Raw genomic sequence first — 24,562 nt, 5'->3', positions numbered from 1 at the left:
AAATCATGATTTTGATGCATCGTGGACAAAAGTAACACATTCTTTTTTTTTTATTTAGTAATGTCTAATAGAAGTTTGCATTTACAGTGAAATCCAAACATGCTAGACTTTTGTGGTCTGATTGCAGGAACAGTAAACTACAAGGTTAGGTTTCGCTCATTTTTGCGGATATGGTCTACAGCTGCCATTTTTTTTTGATAAAGTTTTTTTAACAGTTAATTATCCATTGTGATATTCCTATTGGTTTTTTGAAATTCTTGTGAAAGTCTCATGACAACATCTTAAGCGCTGTTTGATAGTCTATAAGGTCCTTCTGGTTGAAGACCAACATACACTTCCAAATATAGCGTTTTAAAGCTAAAGGGCCCAGCTTTCTTATGCAATTTTTGCATTTTGCTTCAATTAAAGTCAGTTTCTATAAAAGTGTTAAATAAATAAACGTTGCGCGATTTTTGACAATTTTTAAGATTCTCATGAAATCATTAAAATTTATAACTTTTCAATTAACCAGTCACTTGGAATTTTTATTAATAAAAGCCAATCTTCAAAACCTATGGCATAAAATTGTTCTGAAGCTATTCTCTTATGACATTTTAAAGTAAAAAAACAATAGAATTTGGTGTTTATTGAAGGTAAACTAAATACACGACCAAATACTTACCACGTCGGGATAGTATTATGAGGTTTTTTCCTGGTTTTTCCCTCATAATTTATTATGGTATTACTAACAGGAGAATTTTACTGTCATCATGGCATGTATTTGTCTTTTTAAAGACGAATTACATGCTATGACCTTTTCTGATGGATATTCTCAAGTTAAAGTTGATTTCATGTAATCGAATGAACTATCTTATAAGTAAAGTCGTCCCAGGAGCGCAACTCAACAATATTGGCAATATCATTTTAAAGTCGTCTACTTTAAAATGTATAATATATTGTTGAACTGTCAATATAAATGAGTCAGATAAAATTAAATTGTTAAAAGAATGTTTCACTAAATAACAGAAAAACAAAAATTTGTTAATTAACTAATGTTTGTATTTTGATAACGATTTCCGAAGTGGAAATTGAAACGTCAATAAACGTAATTTAACCTTTAATTGTGGCTTATTCCCATTTAAATAGTAATTACTATGTCATAAAATTTCAATTTTGATTTCTAGCAACAAAAGTGGGACATTTTAGATATGCCTAAAAAACGCTGAATTTAAACTTTCATATTACAAACTATTTAACGCATTTAAAACTGCTTCTTTTCGATTACAGAAGTACCTTTTTCCAAACTGAACAACTTTATCTACAATATTCACCAAATACTGTCTTTATGGAAATCTTCGTGAAAATATTTACCTTTTACGTGAAGAGCAATCGTTTGTAATTACGGTCGTAAAGCGTTTTTTAGGCATATTTCGAATGCCTCACATTTGTTGCCAGAAATTAAAACCGAAATATTATTTCATACATTTTGAAGATTAGGCTTTAACAATAATGATTCTGTAGTAATGGGAGTGATAAATTTTAATTATCTTATAAAAATCGTGAAAAATTGCAAAAATCGCGCCCTGCTTATTTAACATTTTTATAGGGACTGATTTCCATTTCTTTAAAATTCACCTTTAAAACTCATTTTGAATTTTGTCGATAGTACACTCTAATCAAAAGATATCGAGTTTTTATCGTCGAGTTGATACAAATTTTATTTAAACTATTTCGCGCGCGTAGCTGGCATTCAAAATGACCGGTCGCTTCAAGCGTTGTTTTTGAGAGAACGGTTCATTTTACACAAAAAGTGCTAATAAACATTTTTGTTTAAAAGTATTTAAGCTACATTTTTTTTAAATATATTTTTTTCTCTCTTTTCCTACGACAGATTCTTGATAAATCGATTGTTTTCCTTTTTTTCCCTATGGGGAGGGATGGTTTTAAGGGAAACCCGATGGGTAGGAGTAGTAAACTTTTTTGAACATTTTTTGTTGTCCCAAAATATTTTTGACAAAATTCAGATAGTTTGTATGATTTTTAGAGGTTCAGTGGCATTTTCGTCTCTGACATCTGAAGTATAAATAAATTTATTTATTTATAACAAAACTAAAGCAGTTTTAAGATATGGTAATGCGTTAGATTCGGTAGGCGTCTCTATTAGAGTTACCTTCATTGGCATCCGAGAAAATAGATTTTTTTTACGTATACCGATTTTGAACTTAGTAATTCAATTTTCTTCAACCTAATTCTTTTGTTATTGAAGATATAAAAATTTGAACTTTTTACTTAATTCAACTTTTTTCAACTTTTGCTAAGTCTTTTCTAAAGCCGTTTTCCGAATTTAATTTAGGCTAATAGGTACCGAGATTTATAAACCAAAACATTGTTTATAGTTTAAAAATATTACCTGAGAACGCCCAAACAATCCGCTTTTAATTCCATAAAGTATATTAGATATGTAAAGTGCTTTTTTATAAGTAAAAAATTGGCAAACTCTATATGTTTTAGTTTTTCTTGTGAAAAATTTTAAAGATATATGCAAAATCTAATCGATTTTATTAAAATTTGGTGGGCAGTTTTATTATATTATAAAGATTTACAAGGCAAATTAGATAAGTGGTTAAAAAATATTGAATAAGAATATGCTCGTTTCCCCTCTTTTTTGTATTTTGTGGTATTTTCTGCAAGAGTAACAAATTAAAACATTTTTAACCAGTGTTATCTTATATAAAAGTTATTTAGTATTATTTAATTTATCACACAATTTTTTCTGCAAAAATCCTAAAGCCGCCTGTCGCATCTATTCAAGACAGATCCGCTCTGGTCTATAATGGAATATTACAAAATACCAAATTATGGTCGCAATAGGCTATTTTTTATTAACACTGGCTATTTCCTCTCATATTAGTAAAACGTTTTTTGGTATGCTTTTTTGTTTAGACATTTACTTTTTAGTTAGTATATACTACAATAATTTTTTACCACAAATTAACAAATTCTGAATAATATTCACTATACCAATATGCTAATAGTAAAATTTTGCCATTCTTCGGTATTATACTTTGTCGAAAGCTTTTTCGAAGTCGACTAGACTTATGAATACGTCGCCATTGGCATCTAGAAAATAGAAACTCTTCTATTAGTGTACGCCAATTTTGGGATCAATGAATTTAATTAAACATTTTCAATAACTGCTTTAAAAAATCACATGCAATAAGCCCCATAATAATGACTGTCTTATGGAACCGAATATCTTATATTAAATGACGAATGTAACATTCATTAAATATCCTTTAAAATAGATAGTACAAAATGAAATTTCAATATATTAACACCCAAAAAAGATCTACGTTTCCTACTGGTTTCAACGCTGGTAGCAATAAAATCGTTCAATTCAAACAAGTGGCATTTCAATGATGTATTATATACAATATAAATTCCTCAGATTAAGGCCTATTTTGTTCATTATAATGATAGTTTCGAAAACAGATATTCCACAAACACATGTAGCTTACACTTGCAGTGTAACCCATTTGCATACCTTTTAAGAAATCCACTGCTTTCAAATTAGCAAAAATTTTATACTAATGGTCATTATATTGCAATAATAAAGGATTAATTTGTGATAATGTCTCCTTAGTTTGTATATTCAATGCAATTAAAACCAAATTTTTTGAATTGGCTTTGTTTAGAAAAACTGTTTTTTAAGCAATAAATACTCACAAATTAGCAGGATAATAATTATTCTTCGTTAAAATGTAGCCACAGTTATCGGTGTAATATGCTAGATCATTATTTTCATTGCAAATGAAAAAATCGTAAAAATGTATTATGAATGATTACTATGTATATATGAGCATTTGCTGCCGAATTGTGTGATCTTTTTAAACCCTGTGCTAAAAGAATTTATTGTCGTTACGATAGTTTTAGCCTTCTTATTAAAAATGCTTTGATTGGAATAGAAATCGTATTTGACATGCGACTGAGGCAGTAGAGTATATTTATTTTAGTAGTAGTAGTAGAGTTATTACAATATATTTCCAAGAACTACTTTTCTCCTGCTGATACCACATCACCAGTATAATTTCTACACGCATAACATTAAGTATAACTTGGATCTATACAAATCATTGGAGGACCAAATGGCATAACTTCTTTCGTTTCATTACATCTATGCAGATTGAAAATACCTGTTATAGAAGCATTAGATAGCGTAAAAGACACAACATTTTGTAAGAAATATTTATGATACAAATCAGCGGTCTGGGCACTCATACTTCATCTAATTTACATACCATTGCACGTCATCGGCGTCATAGCTCGTGACGTCACATGATACCAACACGAAATATTTAGGCGGTAGGTGTGTTCTTTTTTAGAATCACTTTGCCGAGTACACTGGGATTACAGCCACTAGACATATTTTATTATATACGCGTAGAACTAATATTTAAAGATGTCTATTAATGGTAACTTAAAGAAATAGACAATAATATGTTTCATTTAATTTGTATAAATGCATTATAAAGCGTTTTTATGAAGAACATTTGTTCAGAACGCACTGTAACTGTAATCGAACGAAGGTAAAATTTTGGCATAAATTGGGAACACTTATTTGACAGTTGTGGTGTTGACACTTTTTGTACTTTATTATTTTAAATTTTAAAGTGAATACCTCTTGTTTTATATTTTAACCTATTTAATAAAATCTGTTCTTTTTAGAACAAAATTAGTTTCTTTTCTTTCAAAAATGTCGCGTAAGAGTATAAATAGTCGTTGTAAAGAGTATAATAATAATTATGTGACCTATTTGATTTAAAATGGATTCAGGATTTTTTTATACTTTGGCAACTATGTCAACTTTGATCTCAGACGTAGAAAATGACGTGCAACGGTTTGTAAATTAGATGGACTATATTTTCCAGCAATTAACCTTTACTATAAAGTTTAAAAATTTCAAAAACTATTGAATTTGGGTCATGCCTCCTTTTTTTATTAAATTAAATCAATTAATCTAAGGAACCAACGTGGTTAGGTTTACCAATTTTTTATTAACCTACTTACTTAAGAACCGACGTTAGGTGTATATAAGGCCGTTTACTACCACTTTGACTAGATACGAACACTTCTAGAAACTTTACAATTATTCTAGATACTAGAAACTTTTAGAAAGATCTGCACCTGTTGACCAGATGTTTTAAAAAATTCCAGTAAGTCCCATAAGATCTTCTATAATAATCGAGAATCTTCCGTAGCCCATCTACGTCAAATTTTTTAGGATATTTTAAATCTTGGATTTTTTAGAAAATTCTATGACACAATTTCAAAAAAAGTACTCGAAAACGCGACATATCTTTAGCGAAAACAGTTAAGTAATAGTATATTACTTTATGAGGCGGAGAAGCATGACTTTTCTTGACGCGCCCGATATTACGCGCCGAACGAAGTGAGGCGCGTAATAGAGGGCAAGTCAAGAAATGTCGCTTCTTTGCCGAATAAAGTATACTATTTTTTCTTGAAACGTAGCAATTTTCAACCATAAATAGTACAATTCATACGCTATTTTTAATCGAAATTAACTGTGACAACTATCAAAGTCGTCTAGATGTTAGAAATTAAAATAATTAAGTCGTCGGTGGGATTTGCGTCTCCCTGGTTACAGTTGTTTGACAGTTGTTTGCAATTATTAAAGACAGCTTATTGTTGTTGCAACCGCAAGCGCAAATTTAGTGCGAAAATGGAAAACCTAAACGAAATTGAGTCCGCGGCTAATGATGCAGTAGCACGTTGGAATGATTGCTGAAAGTTGTTCTCGACCATCAGTATCATCAACAATTACCAATGCGTATCAAGAGTCTGGAACATTTTTGCACGGTTTCAATTTTGAAAATGCCTTATTAACTAATTGTACTTTTAATATTAGTATAAATAAAAATGATGTTTAATTGTTGTTAATGACATTTGTATTGTTGCTTTGTGACATGTTTCATATTGTTGCCATGACAACATTTTTCCCTCCGCCGTAAAGAAATGGGAAAAAAAACTGCTGCCGGCGGAGACATCAAACTTTGACAGGATCAAGTTAGATAAGTAATGTCATCATTATTTGACGTTTGAAGAAAAAAAAATTTAAAGATAATTCTCAAAATCCTGATCGCAATTTTTTTCACAAATCGTTGTAATTGTTCTGTACCTAAGTGTATTGCTAAACATAATTACAGGCTAAAATTATCTTGCAACGGCGTATATAAAAAATACTTTTGATGGAAACTCAACACAGGGCATGTTCCTTTAGTTATTCTCAAAGAAAAAATCGTAAATATTAATGTGAATAAGCACAGTGAAATTAAAAAATTAATTAATTATTACAAAATTAATATTTAATATAACCAAGCAAATAAAAGTAAACAGTTAATTTAATAATTAAATGGACATGAAGCTGGATGTAAACCGCATATATTACCAGCGCCGACTAACGTCCATTAGAATTTGTTTTTGGACGTATCTGTTCCATTCTAATCACTAGACAGAAAAATAAATGTGTTTATTTTAGTCATTGTCTATAATTAAATAAAGCTTTCCCAATGTATTTTTTCTATTTTAATTATATTTTTATTTTCTAGGGTTCTAAGCCTATCAGAATACTCTAGTCTACAGACAATCATCAACTAATGCAACTACCGACATGAAGATGAAACTTCTTCCACTATTTCTCCTGTTCTTTTTCATTCTGTTGACTCAGGCGCAACGAAGGACAACTGCAGTAAGTATCTCTCATATATCACACTGCAATAAAATGGCTTACATTCACTTTAAGTTATACATATAGCCTTGTATAGGTATAGAATGAAACATTAGGCAGGTGATATTAATTTATATAATACACAGACTTTAAGATAAGTTTATTAAGTTACATCTGTACTGATCATGCTTAAATGAGTTATTGTTTTAATAAAGTTATTACATGTGTATATAACATTTTTAATAATCCAGGAGCCAGGATGGGAAGGTTAAGTATGCACTTTTGTGACCCCTCGGTACATTGACGTTTTTTTTATGTTTTTTGAGGGTATCGGGCTAAAAACCCGTCAGAAAATTTGCTATTAACAATTTTATTGTTGTAATAATTGTATCTTCTAAGCTATTAGAGATATGTATTTTACCAAAATTGAAACTTGTTCCTTTTGAAAAAATGAACAAAAGGGCATTTAGTAAACTTTGATTCGATTATTAGAACCAGAGCTATAATAAATTTCGTAAAAAACAATTGCAAAATAGGCATTCAATGGGGCCTTTTCAAGTATAACTCAGCTTTTATATTTGCCATTTACTTTAAAAACACCCTCATTTTCAAAGTAATTGTTTCAGTTAAAAAAAAAACTGCAAAATTAGTTTATTTTATTAATAATAAAGTTATAACAATTAATTAATAAAAATTTCACTAAAAAGTTACGAAATAATTTGTTTATAGGAGATTTAAACAAAGTTAATCTATAAACTGTAAGAGTGGGAAGTGGGCGTTATTCTACCCATTTTCAAAAAAGGTGACAGACGAGAATGCAGCAAGTACAGAGGTATAACTCTCCTGAGTATCCCTTCCAAAGTTTACGAACGAGTACTGGAGAAAAGACTACTACAATAAGTAGACCATAAGCTGGAGCAGTCACAGAGCGGTTTCAGGAAGGGAAGAAGCATCCATGACCATGTTTTTACACTCAAGCATCTAATACAAAATGCACGAAATACAAGCACGGAACTATACCAAGCCTTCATAGACCTCGAAAAAGCATTTGATAGAACCCCGCGAACCGAAATAGACAAAAGCCTAAGAAACAGAGAAGTAGACAGCAAACTCAGAAAAGCTATTATGAGCCTATACTAGAACACAAGAAACAAAGTAAGAACAGATAATATGGAATCAGAAGGGTTTAGAGTCAATGATGGCTTACGACAAGGAGGTGTACTAGGTCCCATCCTGTTTAGTAGTGTACTAGATGGTGTAATGAAGGAAACTAAAGAAGAAACATCGAGAATATTTGTTGGACATAGAAACATGGAAATGATACAGATAGCGGAGTGCGCATTTGCAGATGACCTCGTCGTATTTGGAAGAAACGAGGACGCACTTAAGAGAAACCTCCAGATATGGAGAGATAAACTTGAAAAACGTAACCTGAGAATTAATGAAAGTAAAACCAAGGTCATGGTATGTGGGAAAACAGACCAACATACAAACATTAAAATTAATAACTATACTTTAGAACAAGTCGAAACCTTTAAATACCTGGGAGTGCAACTAGAGAGTAGAAGTACACAAGAAGCAGAGATAAACAATCGAATAGCAAACGCTTCCCGGATATACCACGCAATTAAGAGCACATTCCTATCGAAAAAAGAAGTATACCAAAAAGCAAAGATAGCTATCTACAACACAGTTTTTTTACCTATCTTAACATTTGGATGTGAAAGCTGGACGCTCACCACCAGACTAAAAAATAAACTGCAAAGTATTTCACTGAAGTATCTAAGAAGAGTACTAGGGATGACCAGAATGGACAGGATACGGAACGATGAAATAAGAGAACGCCTTAAAGTCCAATCAATAGAGAAGAAAATCGAAGAAGCCCAACTGAGATGGTACGGCCACATGGTAAGGATGGATAAAAAAGGCCACATGAAACAAGTGTGGGAAGCGAGAAGAACCTTGAAAAGACCGAGGGGCAGACCCATGAAGACCTGGGACGATGAAATTGCCGCCATCCTAGACAGGAGAGGAGTCACCAAGGAGCAAGCGAAGAAATTGGCAAGCAACAAGAAGAATTGGAGGAAGTTTGTATCTGAAACCTAAAAAGAGACTTTACACCCAACACCTTAGGGTAGAAGGGTTATTGATTATATATATATATATATATATATATATATATATATATATATATATATATATATATATATAAATATATATATATATATATATATATATATATATATATATATATATAAATATATATATATATATATATATATATATATATATATATATATATAAAGTTATAACAATTAATTAATAAAAATTTCACTAAAAAGTTACGAATTAATTTGTTTATAGGAGATTTAAACAAAGTTAATCTATAAACTGTAAAAATATGGCGAATGAAAGTTATAGAACATCTGAAAACGAACATTTTAAGTTTTGGTAAATTTTTCTATCTTAATTTTTGACCAAGATATGAAACTTCTAATAAGGTCAGCTCGCAACGAATAAAAACCAAGAGATATGTAAAATCCATGTAGAATCGGAGGTACATATTACTTAATCAATATAAATAAAAGGTTATAGCAGTTTATAGTTAAACTTTTTGTTAAAAAGTGGTGAATTAATTTGGTTATAGGAGTTTTAAACAAAACTGAGCCTTAAACGATGGCAGTTTGGTTATTAGAAGATATAGAACAATTCAAAACGAATATCTGAGTAAATGCAACTATGTTAATTTTTTGCCAAGATATTGAAAATTAATTTATGCGCGCGGTTTACGCGCTCCCGCATTCGCTGCGAGCTTATTTTTATATATTGGTCCAAGTTTATTTTTTTTTAGCCAACGTGAGAATGAAGGTCTTGTTTGTGTCGTAATAATATGCATTTATCTATTTATTACCTTTTAATTACCTTATTTACATGATACAGACTATTTTATTAACGTCGCAACGTTAATAGGAATTCTATACTATAAATACTAGTAACCATCTCTAGTTAATTATCCACATTACAGATCATCACGACTATGCCAAATATCTCTTATATTTCAGTTTAATGTGTTAAACCACCTTCAATCTAGTACAGTTATTAGCTCCTTTCCAATTTACGTAACTCAATAGCCAAAGGCGTTTGTATATTAATTTCTTTTGTCCGCAATTATCAGAGTTCAATGATAATATAAATATATATACTTACTTAATACTCCATATTTCAGTTTTAAGTTTTAGACATTATTTATAGATATTTAATTTGACAAAATAATTAATACTCGTATAAAATAAATAGTAATTAACTAATTTTTCATAATAAATTTACTATTAGTATGGCAGTCTTTCAATGAGATATTGAAATCCAGTTCATAATGAATGCCATATATAAATGATTAATATTCGCATACTTTACTTGTAATTCTGACATATAGACTTTACTGTCCACTCTGCAAACCAACGTCCACATTTTTTTGATGTACCAAGTTGTTTTGTAAAACATGGTAGTTAACAAGAAAAATTATTTTTCCTCTTAGATATTCATTAAGGAACTAAAAAAACCACAGAAAAGACTGAGACACAGAACACCTCAATTATACGAGGTTGATAAAACAAGCGCTGATTTAATGTACATATTTGAAATTCTGTTGGAAATGTTAAAAGCATCAATAGAAATAATATAAAAAGAGGAACAGCAACAATAAACATTAAAACATAAAATACAGAAAATGATGGATTTTGGAAGGTCATTTAAAATTCATCGCTAACAAATGTCTGTATGTATGTCTACATAAAATCTACATACATTATGTATGTCTACATAACAAAATCTACATAAAAAAGTCAAAGAACTAGCCGGAGTAGGAAGTAGAAGAACCTTGAATATATTGCTCGACAAAAATGAAAATATTATATTGGCGACAGAACAAAAACTACGACGATGGAAAGAGTACATCGAGGAATTATTTCATGATCAGAGAGAAGCTAGTACATCTGTAGATAGCCAAACGGGAGATGTAGGCCCAGATATAACCAAATCAGAGGTTAGTCAGGCATTAAACTCAATGAAAACGAATGAATCTGCTGGTCCAGAAGAACTACCAAGCGAGCTATTAAAGTTGGTCAACGAGAAAAACCTGGACATAATAGTAGCACTGTTCAACGCTATCTATACTACGGGAATCATCCCTAGAGAAATGTTGACATCAGCATTTGTGTGTTTGCCAAAGAAAGTAAATGCCAAAGAGTGCAGTGACTATCGAACCGTAAGCTTAATGTCACATATCTTGAAAATTCTGTTGAAAATTATTCACGCTAGAATTCACTTTAAACTGGAGCTGGATATTAATGACACACAATATGGGTTCCGCACTGGTATGGTACCAGAGAGGCACTATTCTCCTTCAACGTGCTAACGCAGAGATGTTTGGATGTTAACCGTCCTCTTTACGTCTGTTTTATAGACTACACTAAAGCGTTTGATAAAGTAAAACATGACTGACTCATGGAAATTCTAAAAAATAAAAACCTAGATGAAAGAGAATTAAGGCTAAAAACAAACCTTTATTACAATCAGCGATCAATAGTACGAATTAAAAAAGAGACATCTAAAGAAATAGAAATAAAGAGAGAAGTCAGGCAAGGCTGCATACTATCACCTCTATTATTTAACGCTTATTCTGAAGAGGTAATTCGACAAACTCTGGAAGATGAAACAGTCGGCATAAGAGTAAATGGAGTCTTAGTTAAAAACACTAGATATACAGATGATACAGTAATAATAGCCGATAGTTTACAAGACCTGGAAAGACTCATAAGTAAAATAGTAATGTGTAGTAGGGAGTACGGACTCCCGCTCAATATCAAAAAGACGAAGTTTATGAAAATTTGTAAAAAAAACCATAATACTAACGAAATCTTGATAGTAGAGGGCCAGCAGATCGAAAGAGTAAAAAAGTACACTTACCTAGGAACACTTATAACAGAAAATAATGACTACACTGCAGAAATCAAAGTCAGAATCGAAAAAGCACGTTCTAATTTTATGAAAATGAAAAAGGTCCTATGTGGCAAAGACTTAACATTAGCTCTTAAAGTACGAATTATGAATGTTCTTGGGAAAAACACTTTTTTAAAAACTGAACTTCACAATTAAAACTTTTATTTCGACTGACAAAGATTTTAGTAACAACAATAATAATTTAAATCAGACTGAAAAATATTGATTTTTACATGGTGTTTTTATAATTTATTAATTGCTGATCTTGCTGTTCAATACGTCGCAATTTAGTCCAGAATGTTCAAGCGGTAGCCTCGTGTTGGAATCCACGTGGTGGAACTTACTGGATGGTAGCGGTCATTGTACTGTAACTACTCCATCCCCTGAAGAAGTTTTGTGAGGGACGAACAGAACTGTTGAGTTGGCCTCTTCTGGAGTTTCGTCGCTGGAGTTGGGTTTTTTGTTTGTTTTATACCTGTAACATATATAGAGGCAGATTATTGTAATAAAGATATATAAAGGAGTCATCCAAAAATGGTTATGGCTATGGTTCCATAATTTCGGGTTAATTGTCTCTAGATGTTCCTCTTCCTTAGAGAGTTCATGCAGTTTGTCTAAGGGGATGTGATCTATCCTTAATGGTTTGAATTTAATCGCTGTTTGAATATCTATGGTCCTTATTTTGGGAAGCATTAGCGGTTGCTCTGGGATGGTTGTCCTTGAATTTATGTAACTCTGGATTGGGGTTTTGAATTCGCATCTTGGCGGAAGATTGATGAGATAAGTTCCTTTTAGGCCCAAAATTTTTGTTGTAGAACATCGAGTTGTAATTTTGGTTGATTCGGGGAATATTCCTATATAGTGGGCGTCTGATAATCTTTGAATGATGACATCTCGAGTTTGGACGGGGGTGTATTGGCAAGAAGCTTCTTGGGTGCTCAACTGCAGGATTTGTTTGATACAATCATCAGTTTTCGTTGCTTCTAGTATTGTTTGCTCTTGGCAAAGATATCTTGTGTCGATTCGGGCACATGGTTCTTCCAAATATTGAAAGGATTTTTCGTTTATGAGGAGATATGGTTCCGGAGGAATGATTGTAGTAGAATTTGCGGTAGGTATAGGAAATAAATGATAATAAGTAAAGGAATCAGGGTGTAGGACAGGAAAATGAAGGATAAATATAATAGTACGGTTTGAATAATAGGCATCTACTTTGATGATGTCGTAGTACTTTAGGATGTCCTCTTCTTCGATGTACACAAGTTGGTCTGCCTTGTGGTGTTCCAGCATTTTATTGATGATCCATTTTATTTCGTCTTTCTTGATCACACTGTTATGGAGAGTGTTTACACGAGAAAAGGTAATGGCTTCTTCTAAGTCATTAAGTAACTGAAGTATAATTTGAAGGGTCAAATTTAATTGGTCCAGAACATTCCTTGCTTGCAAATAATGATTGAAGTCAAAAATGAATGTATTGAGATTCGTGCTGATATTATTTACTTCTTCTGCTATTATTTCTTGGTTATGTGTTAGTAATGTGATAGTTTCGTTGAACTCTTTTATAATCTTCTTGTTCAAGCTAATGTGACGATTAAGATGATTTATAAGATTTTCCTGATTCGTCTGTAAGGTTTCTATAGCATTGTTGTATTTTTCTGCGTCATCTTGATCTAGATTTCCAGAAATTGCTTTGATAATGCTTCCTATTCCATTAATTAACCCTCTTTCTGTTCTGCTATAGGGGTAAATTGTTGAGAATTTTTCTTGAGCTGATTTTAATTGATATCTAAGAGCTCGGTCGAAATTTTGTAAACTGCTAAAATACGGATGGCTAAGTCCATTTTGAATTGCTGTGGTCACTGCAACGTACTGGGTTTCAATTCTGTCTAATTCTTCCTTTATTGGTAGTAGTTTGAAAAGGTGTATAAAATCGTGTGTACTAGTATGAATCTTTGCTTGTCCCAGGTTGAGGGGAATTATTCCTGGGTTGTCTTTCAGGTCCTTGATCTTCACTTCCTCTCCCGTCGTCAGGGTGATCCTGTGGGGAAGGTTCAGAATTAGTTTTTGATTTAGGTTGGTGTTTTATGTTTTTCTTGTGAACTGTAGTTTTTGATGTTTTTACAGTCACTTCGTTATTTGTTTTTATATGTTTTGCGGAATATCGCGGAAGTAATTTATTTCTGGTAACTGTTTTCCGTGTGTAGATTTTTGTACTTGGTTTATACGTAATAGGGTCTTGTCTCGATTTATTTCTATTTTCAATGACTTTATTTTTATTCTCTTGTATTTGCTGGTTTACTTCCTTGTATAATTCCTTTGTTATATCTCTATGATTTTGGATATAATTGTTCAGTATTACTTTCTGTATGTCAACGTCAAAGGGATCTTTTGCGTCGATATGTCCGTTTAATATGTCGATGGGTCTTAACTTCGTTGCTGAATGTATGGAATTATTGTACCCAATTATAGCGTATAGCATTTGTTCTTTAATCGAGAGCTTTGCTTTGGTGTTCCTTAGGATTCGAAGATGTTCGATTAACGTAGAATGAAATCTCTCAATCATCCCGTTGGATTGCGGATTCTCTGGTGTTGTATAGTGGATTGAGATTTTATGAGAGTCTACAAATTCTTGTATTACTCCATTTTTAAATTCCGTACCATTATCGGCTACTATCATTGTTGGGAGTCCATGATGTGTTATAAAAATCAATAGGGCGTTGAGTACATTGATTGCATTTCCTCCATTTATTGGGTAGGCTTGCCCATACTTCGAAAATGCGTCTATTATGGTTAGAAACTTCTGTCCATCAGCCTGGAATAAATCAATGTGAACTATTTCCAGTGGTTTAGTGGGAGTTGGTGTAACCATAAATTTTGGTTTGGGAGGAAGTCTGTCGTATTTATTTTCTTGACATATATCGCAAAAGTTTATGATATCTTCTATGTCCTTCTTCATATTAGGCCAGTAATATCGTTTCCTTATTTGACTTTCTGTTTCAGCTATTCCTCTATGGTTCGTTTTTCCTTCATGATAGTTTTTTATAATCTCTTTTTGTTGTTCTTCTAGGTTAACATCTTCTAATAGAAGATTGCACTTTACTAAGTCATATGCGTTGTTTTTAAAGGTTTTCCTGATAATTTCGCAAATTTCTGCAAAAATTTCTTCTTCTGCTTCAAATAAAATTGCATATTTCTTTTTCGGGTTGAGGTGTTCCTTAAAAATTTTTATGGTATCAGCTTTTAACTGATCTTTCGACAGCTGGATATGATAACGTCTTTTATTCGGAAAGGTTTGTATAATTGCTGGAGGTCGTGGATTGTAGTTGACGATTTTGACTATAATTTGGTTATTGTAGAAGTTAAGTGGTTTTTCCGAAATAGGTATACCAAGAATTGGGTTTTCTACTGCTGTATGTATGGTTTCATTTCCGTCTTCGTCTATGTTTTGATCTTCGTTTTCAACAGTATCTTCTGGAATGTTTCCTGGAATTAATTCTGTTGCTTTTTCTTCTACAATCTCGTCGATTATTCGATCTGCATCTGGATTATTAGTCGTTGACCATCCATCGTCTTCCATGTCTACTAAATCATCAAAGACTTCCTTAATTTGTGAATCGATGTCCTTAGTTTCCTTTGTGTGTATTTCGATTCGAGACAGTGCGTCCGCATTTGTATTAGCTTTGCCTTTTTTGTAAATTACTTCGTAGTCAAATTCTTCTAATTTTAATCTCCAACGTACTAGTTTGGAGTTGGGTTCCTTTAGGGAGAATAGATATTGCAAAGGACGGTGGTCTGAAAGTATTTTAAATTTTCTTCCAAATAGGTAAGGTCGAAAATATTTAGTTGCCCACACCATTGCTAACATTTCCTTTTCTATTGTGGAGTACTTGGTTTCGGTTTCATTTAGTGTCCTGGAAGCAAAGGCAATTGGTTTATCACTGCCAACTGGTCCTTGGGAAAGTACTGCACCGATAGCGAAGTTACTGGCATCTGTTGTGAGGTTAAACGGTTTGGAAAAATCTGGATATTGCAATAATGGCTCATTCATTAATAATTTCCTGCAATTTTCAAAGCATTCTACGAATTCGGGTGTATGTTCGATCTTTGCATCTTTTTTCAAACATCTTGTTAGTGGTTTTGTGATTTTTGCGAAGTCTCGAATAAACTTCCTGTAATATCCCAGTAGTCCAAGAAATCCTCTTATTTCTTTCGCTGTTTTCGGTATTGGATATTTTTCTATTGCTTCAATTTTCGCTGGATTCGGTTTTATACCTTTTTGTGTGACTACGTGTCCTAGAAAATTAACTTGTTTTTTTAAGAATTCGCATTTGTCGACTTGGATTTTTAGTCGGGCTTCTCTTAGTCGTTGAAATACTTTTGTGAGATTTACTATGTGTTCCTGTAGTGATGTTGAATATACTATTACGTCGTCCATATAGACGAGGCATATTTCTCCTTGAAGTCCCTTCAATACGTTGTCCATCATACGTTGGAACGTGGACGGAACGTTCTTAAGTCCAAAAGGCATTCTTAAATATTCATAGTGTCCATTTTCCACATTAAATGCTGTTTTGGGAATGTCTTCTTCAGCCATCTCGATTTGGTGAAATCCGCTTGCTAAGTCGAGGGTCGTAAAATATTGACATCTTCCCAATTTGTCCAAAATATCGCTAATGTGAGGAATGCTGTATCTGTCGTCAATTGTCTTCTCGTTGACCTTTCTATAATCTACCACTATCCTCCACTTTATTTTACCGGATGAATCTGGTTTCTTTGCCACGACCCAAATAGGCGAGGACCATGGCGATTGACTTGGTCGAATGATCCCTTGCTCTAACATTGAAGAGATTTGTTTCTTGACTTCTTCCTTGTGCACATACGGATACCGGTATGATTTCGTATATACAGGCTCTTCATCCTTGGTTCTGATGTGGTGTTTAACTTCGTTAGTAAAGCTGAGAGGAGTGTCTGGTTGGTGAAATATATCGGAGAATTTTCGGCATAGGTGGCGAACTTGTTCCTCTTCTTCTTCGTTAAGATGTTCGGTTTTAATTAAGTCGTCGATATCTTGTCTGTAGTCTGGTCCGGAGGTTGTTTCCATGGAATATATATGGAAATCTTGGATGTCTATTTTATTGCTTTCGAGTGGTTCCATAAGAGAAAGATGAATGGGTTCTGACGTGAAGTTGGCAATTTCGGTCCAGGCGAGGTGGTTCTCGGCGTTAGTAAGGGCTTCTCGTACTACGACGCCTTGTACTTTTTGGGTAGGAATAATGATGGTTCCTTTTTCTTCTTTGACAGGAATTTTCACTTGGCTAATAGAATTTGCTTCCAAATGAATGGAATAAAATTGTGTTTTATTTGTTTCGTAATATTTAATGGGGATTGTAGAATCTTTTGTAACTAGGAGCGATTTAGGGAAGTTTAATTGGGCTTCGAAGAGTTTTAGATTGTCGAGGCCAATAAGACCATCGAAAGTTTTGTGAAACTTAAAGAGGTAGAATTTCATTTTGCTGTCAGAATTAAATTCTGAAAATGAAGGAATTTCGGCACAATATTTTTGGGAATAGTTTTGAAAAATTGATGTGACGACAAAGGGTTCGTGTTTTATGTAACTTGGAAAATATGAAGAAGCTATTTCTGGATTAAGAAATGACTTTGTAGATCCTGTATCGATTAAAAGTCGTAAAGAAGGCTTAGAAATTTCGATGTAGGGTAGCTCCTTCTTGTCGGGAAATGAATGAAGTTCAATTACGTTCCGATTATTTCTGGTGGGTCCTCTCGAAAATTTACGTTTTCTTCGTATTCGGTTGGTTGATTTTCATATGTATCTTGTAGAAAATTGTCGTATTCAGGTTCGTAGTAATCATTGTAGCTGGCATTCTCTTCTTGCTCATCTCCATGGCATTGTATATTGTAAAGTTCTTCTACGGTGAATTTTGGCTGTGCTCGGTAATTTGGTGTAAAATTGTGACGGCCTCTGGTTGTGGTTTCTGATATTCCACTCATAGGTGTTGGTCTAGACTGTTTTGACTGTCCGGGTTTGGGTGCCCATACATTTGACTGGTTTTGGGTCCTGAATGCTGGAGGGTTTGAATTTTGTCTAAATTGATCGAAGTTTTGTTGCCGATGTGGTTGCTGAAACTGATTCTGCGGATAGAATTGTCTCATTGGTTGCTGCCATCGTGAAGGTGCGAAATTTGTCTGTTGGTACAATGGTTTCTGGATTTGTGCAGGCATCTGCTGTCTCTGAGGTCGGCGTTCTTGATAATTTTCGCTTCTTCCTGGTTGACTTATTTGATTTTTTTGAAGATATCGAACATTATTTTCTTCCTGTACGTATTGTATTGCCGTGGCTAAACTTCCTGGTCTCATTGCTCTGATAACAGAGCCCATTGGTTCTCGTAGGCCTGCTAAGAATGTTGTAAGAGCTTGTTGACGGAAAAATTCTTGTTTGCTCTTTTTAATATCGGCATTTATGGTATGTAATTCTACGTAATTATTAATACAGTTTAAAAGTCCCATGATTTTTTCGTAAAAATGCATAATAGATTCTGTTGAGCCTTGTCTTAAATTTACTAGATCCCTTGTAAGCGAATTTTCGTCTCTCTGGTCTCCAAAATTTTGAATTAATGCGTTTTTTATTTCATCCCAAGTTTCGCATCCATATACAGATATAACTTCTTTGGCTCTACCTGTTAATTTACTGATAATACCATGAAGCAAAAATTTGTTTTGTATACTAGCTGCATTAAGTCTGTCATAATAATGGTTTAGAAGTATTGTAGAAACTTTAATAAATTCATGTAATTCATTTGGATTTCCGTCAAAATTTGGAAGAATGCATAAATTTTTAACGTCAAATTGTGGAACTGCCATATTTTAAAAATTTTCAATATAATATATAGTCAATAGTCAAATCGGTATAGTAATTTTCAATAATCAATATATAAATATATAAATCTTAATCTACTTATTTTGTATTTATTAATCTCTATGTTTATTAATATATAGTATTTATTAAGCTATTCAATTTTGTCTAAATCTGACTCTAAAGTCAATCTAAGGACTTAGAGGAGATAATTTTAAATTACTTTAATCTTTGTGTTAATCTATTCAAATCTTTGTTTTATTTATCTTCTAATTTAGCTCTGATTCAATCTAAGAACTCAGAGGAGTCTGATTTATTAAAAATTCTTTCAAAATCTAATCTTCTTAATTCTAAGTAATAATAAAATCGCTTACAGGATAAAGACGATGCCGATGTGCATTCCTTTGCTCCTGAAGACTTCTTCTAAATTCTAATTCTCTAATTCCCTCGGGTGAACTCTGCAGACGGTTTCCCTGGGGCTGGTTCTTGGAACAGTGGACAAACACTTAAAAGTGACGAGGATCTATAAAGACTCTTCCACTTCCGTACTGACTCTGCGCCAATTATGAATGTTCTTGGGAAAAACACTTTTTTAAAAACTGAACTTCACAATTAAAACTTTTATTTCGACTGACAAAGATTTTAGTAACAACAATAATAATTTAAATCAGACTGAAAAATATTGATTTTTACATGGTGTTTTTATAATTTATTAATTGCTGATCTTGCTGTTCAATACGTCGCAATTTAGTCCAGAATGTTCAAGCGGTAGCCTCGTGTTGGAATCCACGTGGTGGAACTTACTGGATGGTAGCGGTCATTGTACTGTAACTTACGCCTAACAAAATGTTACGTATACAGTGTACTATACTACGGAGTGGAATCATGGACGTTAAATCTAGACACAATGAGACGACTTAACGCCTTTGAAATGTGGACCTATAGAAGAATTATGAGGGTTTCCTGGGTAGATAGAGTTACGAACAATGAAGTACTGAAAAGAATAGGTAAAGAGAAGGAAGTTAGAAGGTATACATACAATTAAAGAAACAAAGCTACAGTATCTCGGACATGTGATGTGGGGCGAGAAGTATGGCATCCTGCGACTCATAATGCAAGGAAAGATAGATGGCAAAAGAAGCATCGGAAGAAGACGAATTTCAAGGCTTAAGAACCTGAGATAATGGTTTGGATGCAGCTCAAAACAACTATTTTGAGCTAATGCCTCAAAAATTAAAATAGCTATGATGATTGCCAACCTCCGTAGCGGAGATGGCACCTGAAGAAGAAGAAGATTCTCATGTCAGAAATAAAAAACCGTGGATGAACAATATATATCAAGATAAGTAACTTATCCTGAAAATAAATGGCATCTGCTAACAGTAAGTAATATCTCTTAGATATATACCGATAAAGAGAGTAGTTCGGCAGGGTCAATACTTTCATCTACATGTGTAAATATATTTCTGTTATCTAGGGGTTCGTTCTGGTTCTCTTACCCCAAGATTCTGCCTTATTAGTGGTAAAATCTATCCAAATTGGTTTGTGATTTCCTCTAAGTATGTATTTAAGTTCTGAAAGTTAAAGTTGTATGCTAGAGCTCGCTTATCTATTAGTAATTATGATCAGAACATCTGATCGTGAGTGATGTCCGACGTACTGGTTTTTCAGTTATCACAGCAGTCAAAGCGATACATTGATATCGGGTAGACGTGTTTATCGATAAAGTCATTAAGCTCCCAGTTTTTGTGACAATTAGAATATTTAAATTTCGTGGTGTTTAAAAATATTTACATATTATTGTAAAATAGTGATAAAAAGTGAAAATATTCTCCCCTGATGGGGGAGAATACCAATAAGACGCCAATGCGCGAACTAAATACTGCTGAAGTTGTTAGTGTTAGTGAACAAGATATGGATACAGGAATTAAGGATACAGGAGTTTCCAAAATTAACTAACACATCTGAAGTTAATAAACCTGCTTATTCCAACCTATTGAGGCCTCATTTACAGAAAACCAAAAATATTAGTCAACCAAGTTGTAGTAAATTAAGCACTGATTATAGAGAAAATAAAAAAAAAGAAAAGTATCATCTCCAACTTCCGAATATCCTACATCTCCTCACATCCCTTTCAGATTTGGACCATCTCAACCTTTACCACCCTTAAACAAAGAAAGTTTTTCAACTGTAGACAATGATTAAAATAAATTAGTAGATTCTTTAGTAATTCTTTTCTCAGATTTTATTCAAAATATTAATTGTTTAGAACAGGCAAAATCACTTGATATCAATATGTTAGCCAAAGGTATTAATAATGTTTTAGATAATATTTTTAAAAAATAACTAATCTAATTACTTTCAAAGCTAAACTCAAAATAATACAATGGAATGCTCGATCAGCTGTTGCTAACAAAAGCAGCCTTCTCAACTTTTTAATAACCGAAGATATTGATATAGCTTTAATAAGTGAAACTTGGTTTAAACGGGATGTTGTTTATAGTTATAAAGGTTATAATGTAATACGCGAAGATCGGGATGACGGCTATTCCGGAGTTGCTATTTTAATTAAAACTGGTATTCCCTTTGAAAACATAAAAATAAAAAAAAATTATAATAAAGAATTGCTTGCTTGTGGTATTAAAATCAACTATAACAAAAGTCATTTAACTTTACTCTCTGTATATAGGTGTCCGAAAGCTAAAACTAACACCGAAGATTGGGATAAGTTATTTTCTCAATTAAAACACCCTTGTATAATTGGAGGAGATATGAACGCAAATAATTCTCTGTGGGGCTCATCGAAAAATGATAAAACAGGCCATTAAATTGTGGAGACAATTCAGAATCTAGATTATGTGGTAATGAATAATGGACAACCAATTTGCCAAACGAGACCAGGAAACACAGATTCCATGATTGATGTCACATTTTGCTCACCCTCTCTCTTTGATAAAATTTCGTGGTCTGTAGATACTGATACTTTGGGATCAAATCACTTCGTTATACGGGTTGTAATCGATATCTTGGGAACTGATGCGAATATCATTTATCCCAGCAGTAAGTGGAACATTAAAAAAGCCAATTGGTCATTATACTCTCAGTTTATTGAAACCTTATTAACTAACAACCCTCATGCCTACTCAGACACGCAAGAAAAATATAATTTCCTTATTGACTGTATTAATGAAGCTTCTAAACAATCAATTTGTCAATATAAATCATTTAAATGTAAACGTACTCCCGCTCCGTGGTGGGATTCGGAATGTGATGAATCCGTTGCGGAAAGAAAGAAAGCATTAGTAAACTACAAAAAAAATCCTTCTCTTGAAAATTTTTGTAAATGCAAAGAAGTGAATGCTCGTGTCAAAAAATTCCTGAAATTAAAGGCCAAACAAAGTTGGGTTGAATGGTGTTCAAAATTAAATAAACAAACTCCATCTAGTCTTATTTGGAACCAAGCAAGGAAAATGAACAGGAAAAAAGTTAACTTCCCACTGCCTCTAAGTAACACATGGGTAGACGACTTTTTTGATAAAATAGCTCCACCTTACGTAAATAATCAGATATATGTAATACCATCTGAAACTCTCTCATCTGATCACAATCATTTTCTCTTAACACCTTTTTCAAGAGCTGAATTAGAGTTTGCCCTTTATAATCGCGTTAGTACCTCACCAGGATATGATGCAGTCAAATATCCTACGATACAAAATTTGCCAGATAACGCAAAAGAATTACTTTTAAATATATTTAACCAGATAATTTTTGAGGGTAAAGGCATAATCGATTTTAAGCGTATTATAGTTGTCCCTATTCCCAAACCGGGAAAAAACCCTAAATTAGCTGAAGCTTACCGACCTATATCATTATTATCATGTATATTGAAGACTCTTGAACGGATGATTAAAATTAGGTTAGATTGGTGGCTAAGGGATCAAAGTCTCTTACCCGCTAACCAACATGGCTTTAAGAAAGGTTATGGAACCTTAGATTCCTTAACAACACTTGTTGTAGACATTCAGAATAGTTTTTCCAGGAACAGTTATGTACCTGCTTTATTTTTAGACATCGAAGGTGCTTACGACTTGGTATCTCTTACAATTCTCCAAGAAAAAATGATTAAATTTTTTCATATTCCAGCGCAGTTTGCTTCTAACGTTGTGAACTTGTACACAAATAGGATAATTTATTTAAAAGACAATCATACTCTTATAGGACCTAGACTTAATAACAAAGGATTACCTCAGGGCTCCGTTTTGAGTCCTATTTTGTTTAACATTTACACAGCAGATCTACACAACATCACTATTACTAATATTGCATTTAATATTGTACAATATGCTGACGATTTCTGTTTGTATACAGAACACAAAAAATATCAGCAATCTATTGAAAACCTGAATGAAGTGTACGGATTCCATAAAAAATGGTTTATAGAAAATGGTTTCGAATTATCCTGCAGTAAATCACAAGTTTGTTTATTTACCAGACATAACTTTCCTAATGCTAGTACAATCAATCTAGGTGGGCACCAATTTTCCCTTAAAAACACAATTAAATATCTGGGAATGATACTCGACAAGAAATTGACCTGGAAGTTACATATTGATGACATGTTGAACAGATGCAATAAGGGATTAAAATTTCTTAAATAAATTAATAAAACTTGGTGGGGATCGGATGTTGAAGTAAGTTTATTATTTTACAAAGCTTACATACGATCTATTTTGGATTACGGAAGTGTTTTGTATGGACCAGCAAGTAATGTACTACTAAAACTAAATCAACGTTTTACAGAACTCAGCCTTACGAATATGTTTAGGAGCCATGAGATCCACTCCAGTACAAGCTTTATATTTGGAAGCCTTAGAACCTCCTTTAAATATAAGACGAAGGTTTTTGTCCAAAAAATATTTAATGAAAGTATACTTACTGAACTCATCTCTATACGAAAAGATAGTCACTTTGAATTGCCATGACCTGACAAATAAATATTGGAAAAAAAGAAATCTCCCTTACTTTGCGAAGCGTATAATCAAAATATAGCACTTTTACAAAATATAGATAGAACGAACTACATATTCAAAAATTACTCTTCTTTCTTTTTACATACAGATATTATTGTACCAAATTATAGTGAAAATATATATTTAAATAAAAATATTGTTCTATATATAACAAGCAAATACAAAGAGGCAATAGCTCTATATACAGATGCGTCTAAATCTCCAGATGGAACCGGATGCGCTTTTTTTATACCATCGGAACATATAGAAAAGAAATTCAAACTGAACCCGGAAACTTCGATTTATACAGCAGAGGCTATTGCAATATATGAAGCTTTATTATATGTAGCTGAAGTTGAGTTTGCCCATATTCTAATTTTGTCGGACTCCTTAGCAGTGTTAAAATCCATTGGTAAATATGGACCACCTAACTTACAAGACTGCCCATACATTTATAGAATTAAACATATTATTCAAACTCTTTTAACTAAAGGAATCAATGTACATTTTCTCTGGATTAAAGCACATGCAGGATTTGAACATAATGAATATGTCCACTTATTAGCCAAAGAAAGCATTTTAATCGATACTGGTATTCTACATAAAGTAACGCTTTCTGACAGTATTGTTTCTTGCAAGTTAACATTACTTCGAGAGTGGAGCTACCAATGGAAGAAATACTCTTTTGTGAACCAAAATAGATACTCGATAATTCAGCCAGATATTCCCAAATTTTCTTGGTACAAGTCTTTTAGAGCTTCCAGGAGGCACATAACCTCCATTATTAGAATACGTTTCGGACACGCATGTTATCCAAAGCACTTATTTAAAATAAAGGTTTTGGATGATGACAAATGTGAGCATTGTGGAGAGGAAAGTGATTTAGATCATATATTTTTTGATTGTTCTAAAAACAGAGTCTTCTCATCCAAACTTATAAATGATTTATTAAAATATAAA

The 24,562-nt window shown here is 32.8% G+C and overlaps 1 protein-coding gene across 5 annotated transcripts in view; it reads left to right on the top strand.

The window, feature by feature from the left end:
* Positions 1 to 24,562, top strand: part of LOC140436811 (uncharacterized) — a 321,169-nt gene that overhangs the window by 48,658 nt on the left and 247,949 nt on the right. For all 5 annotated transcript variants that reach the window (XM_072525934.1, XM_072525933.1, XM_072525932.1 and 2 more), the window contains exon 2: positions 6,606 to 6,745. In XM_072525934.1, coding sequence (XP_072382035.1) covers positions 6,668 to 6,745 — 78 coding nt within the window. In that variant the 5' untranslated portion in view covers positions 6,606 to 6,667. The remainder of the gene's footprint in view (positions 1 to 6,605; positions 6,746 to 24,562) is intronic.

This window comes from Diabrotica undecimpunctata, chromosome 3 (genome assembly GCF_040954645.1).
Source record: "Diabrotica undecimpunctata isolate CICGRU chromosome 3, icDiaUnde3, whole genome shotgun sequence".
Taxonomy (NCBI): domain Eukaryota; kingdom Metazoa; phylum Arthropoda; class Insecta; order Coleoptera; family Chrysomelidae; genus Diabrotica; species Diabrotica undecimpunctata.
This window is presented reverse-complemented; position numbering and strand designations above follow the sequence as displayed.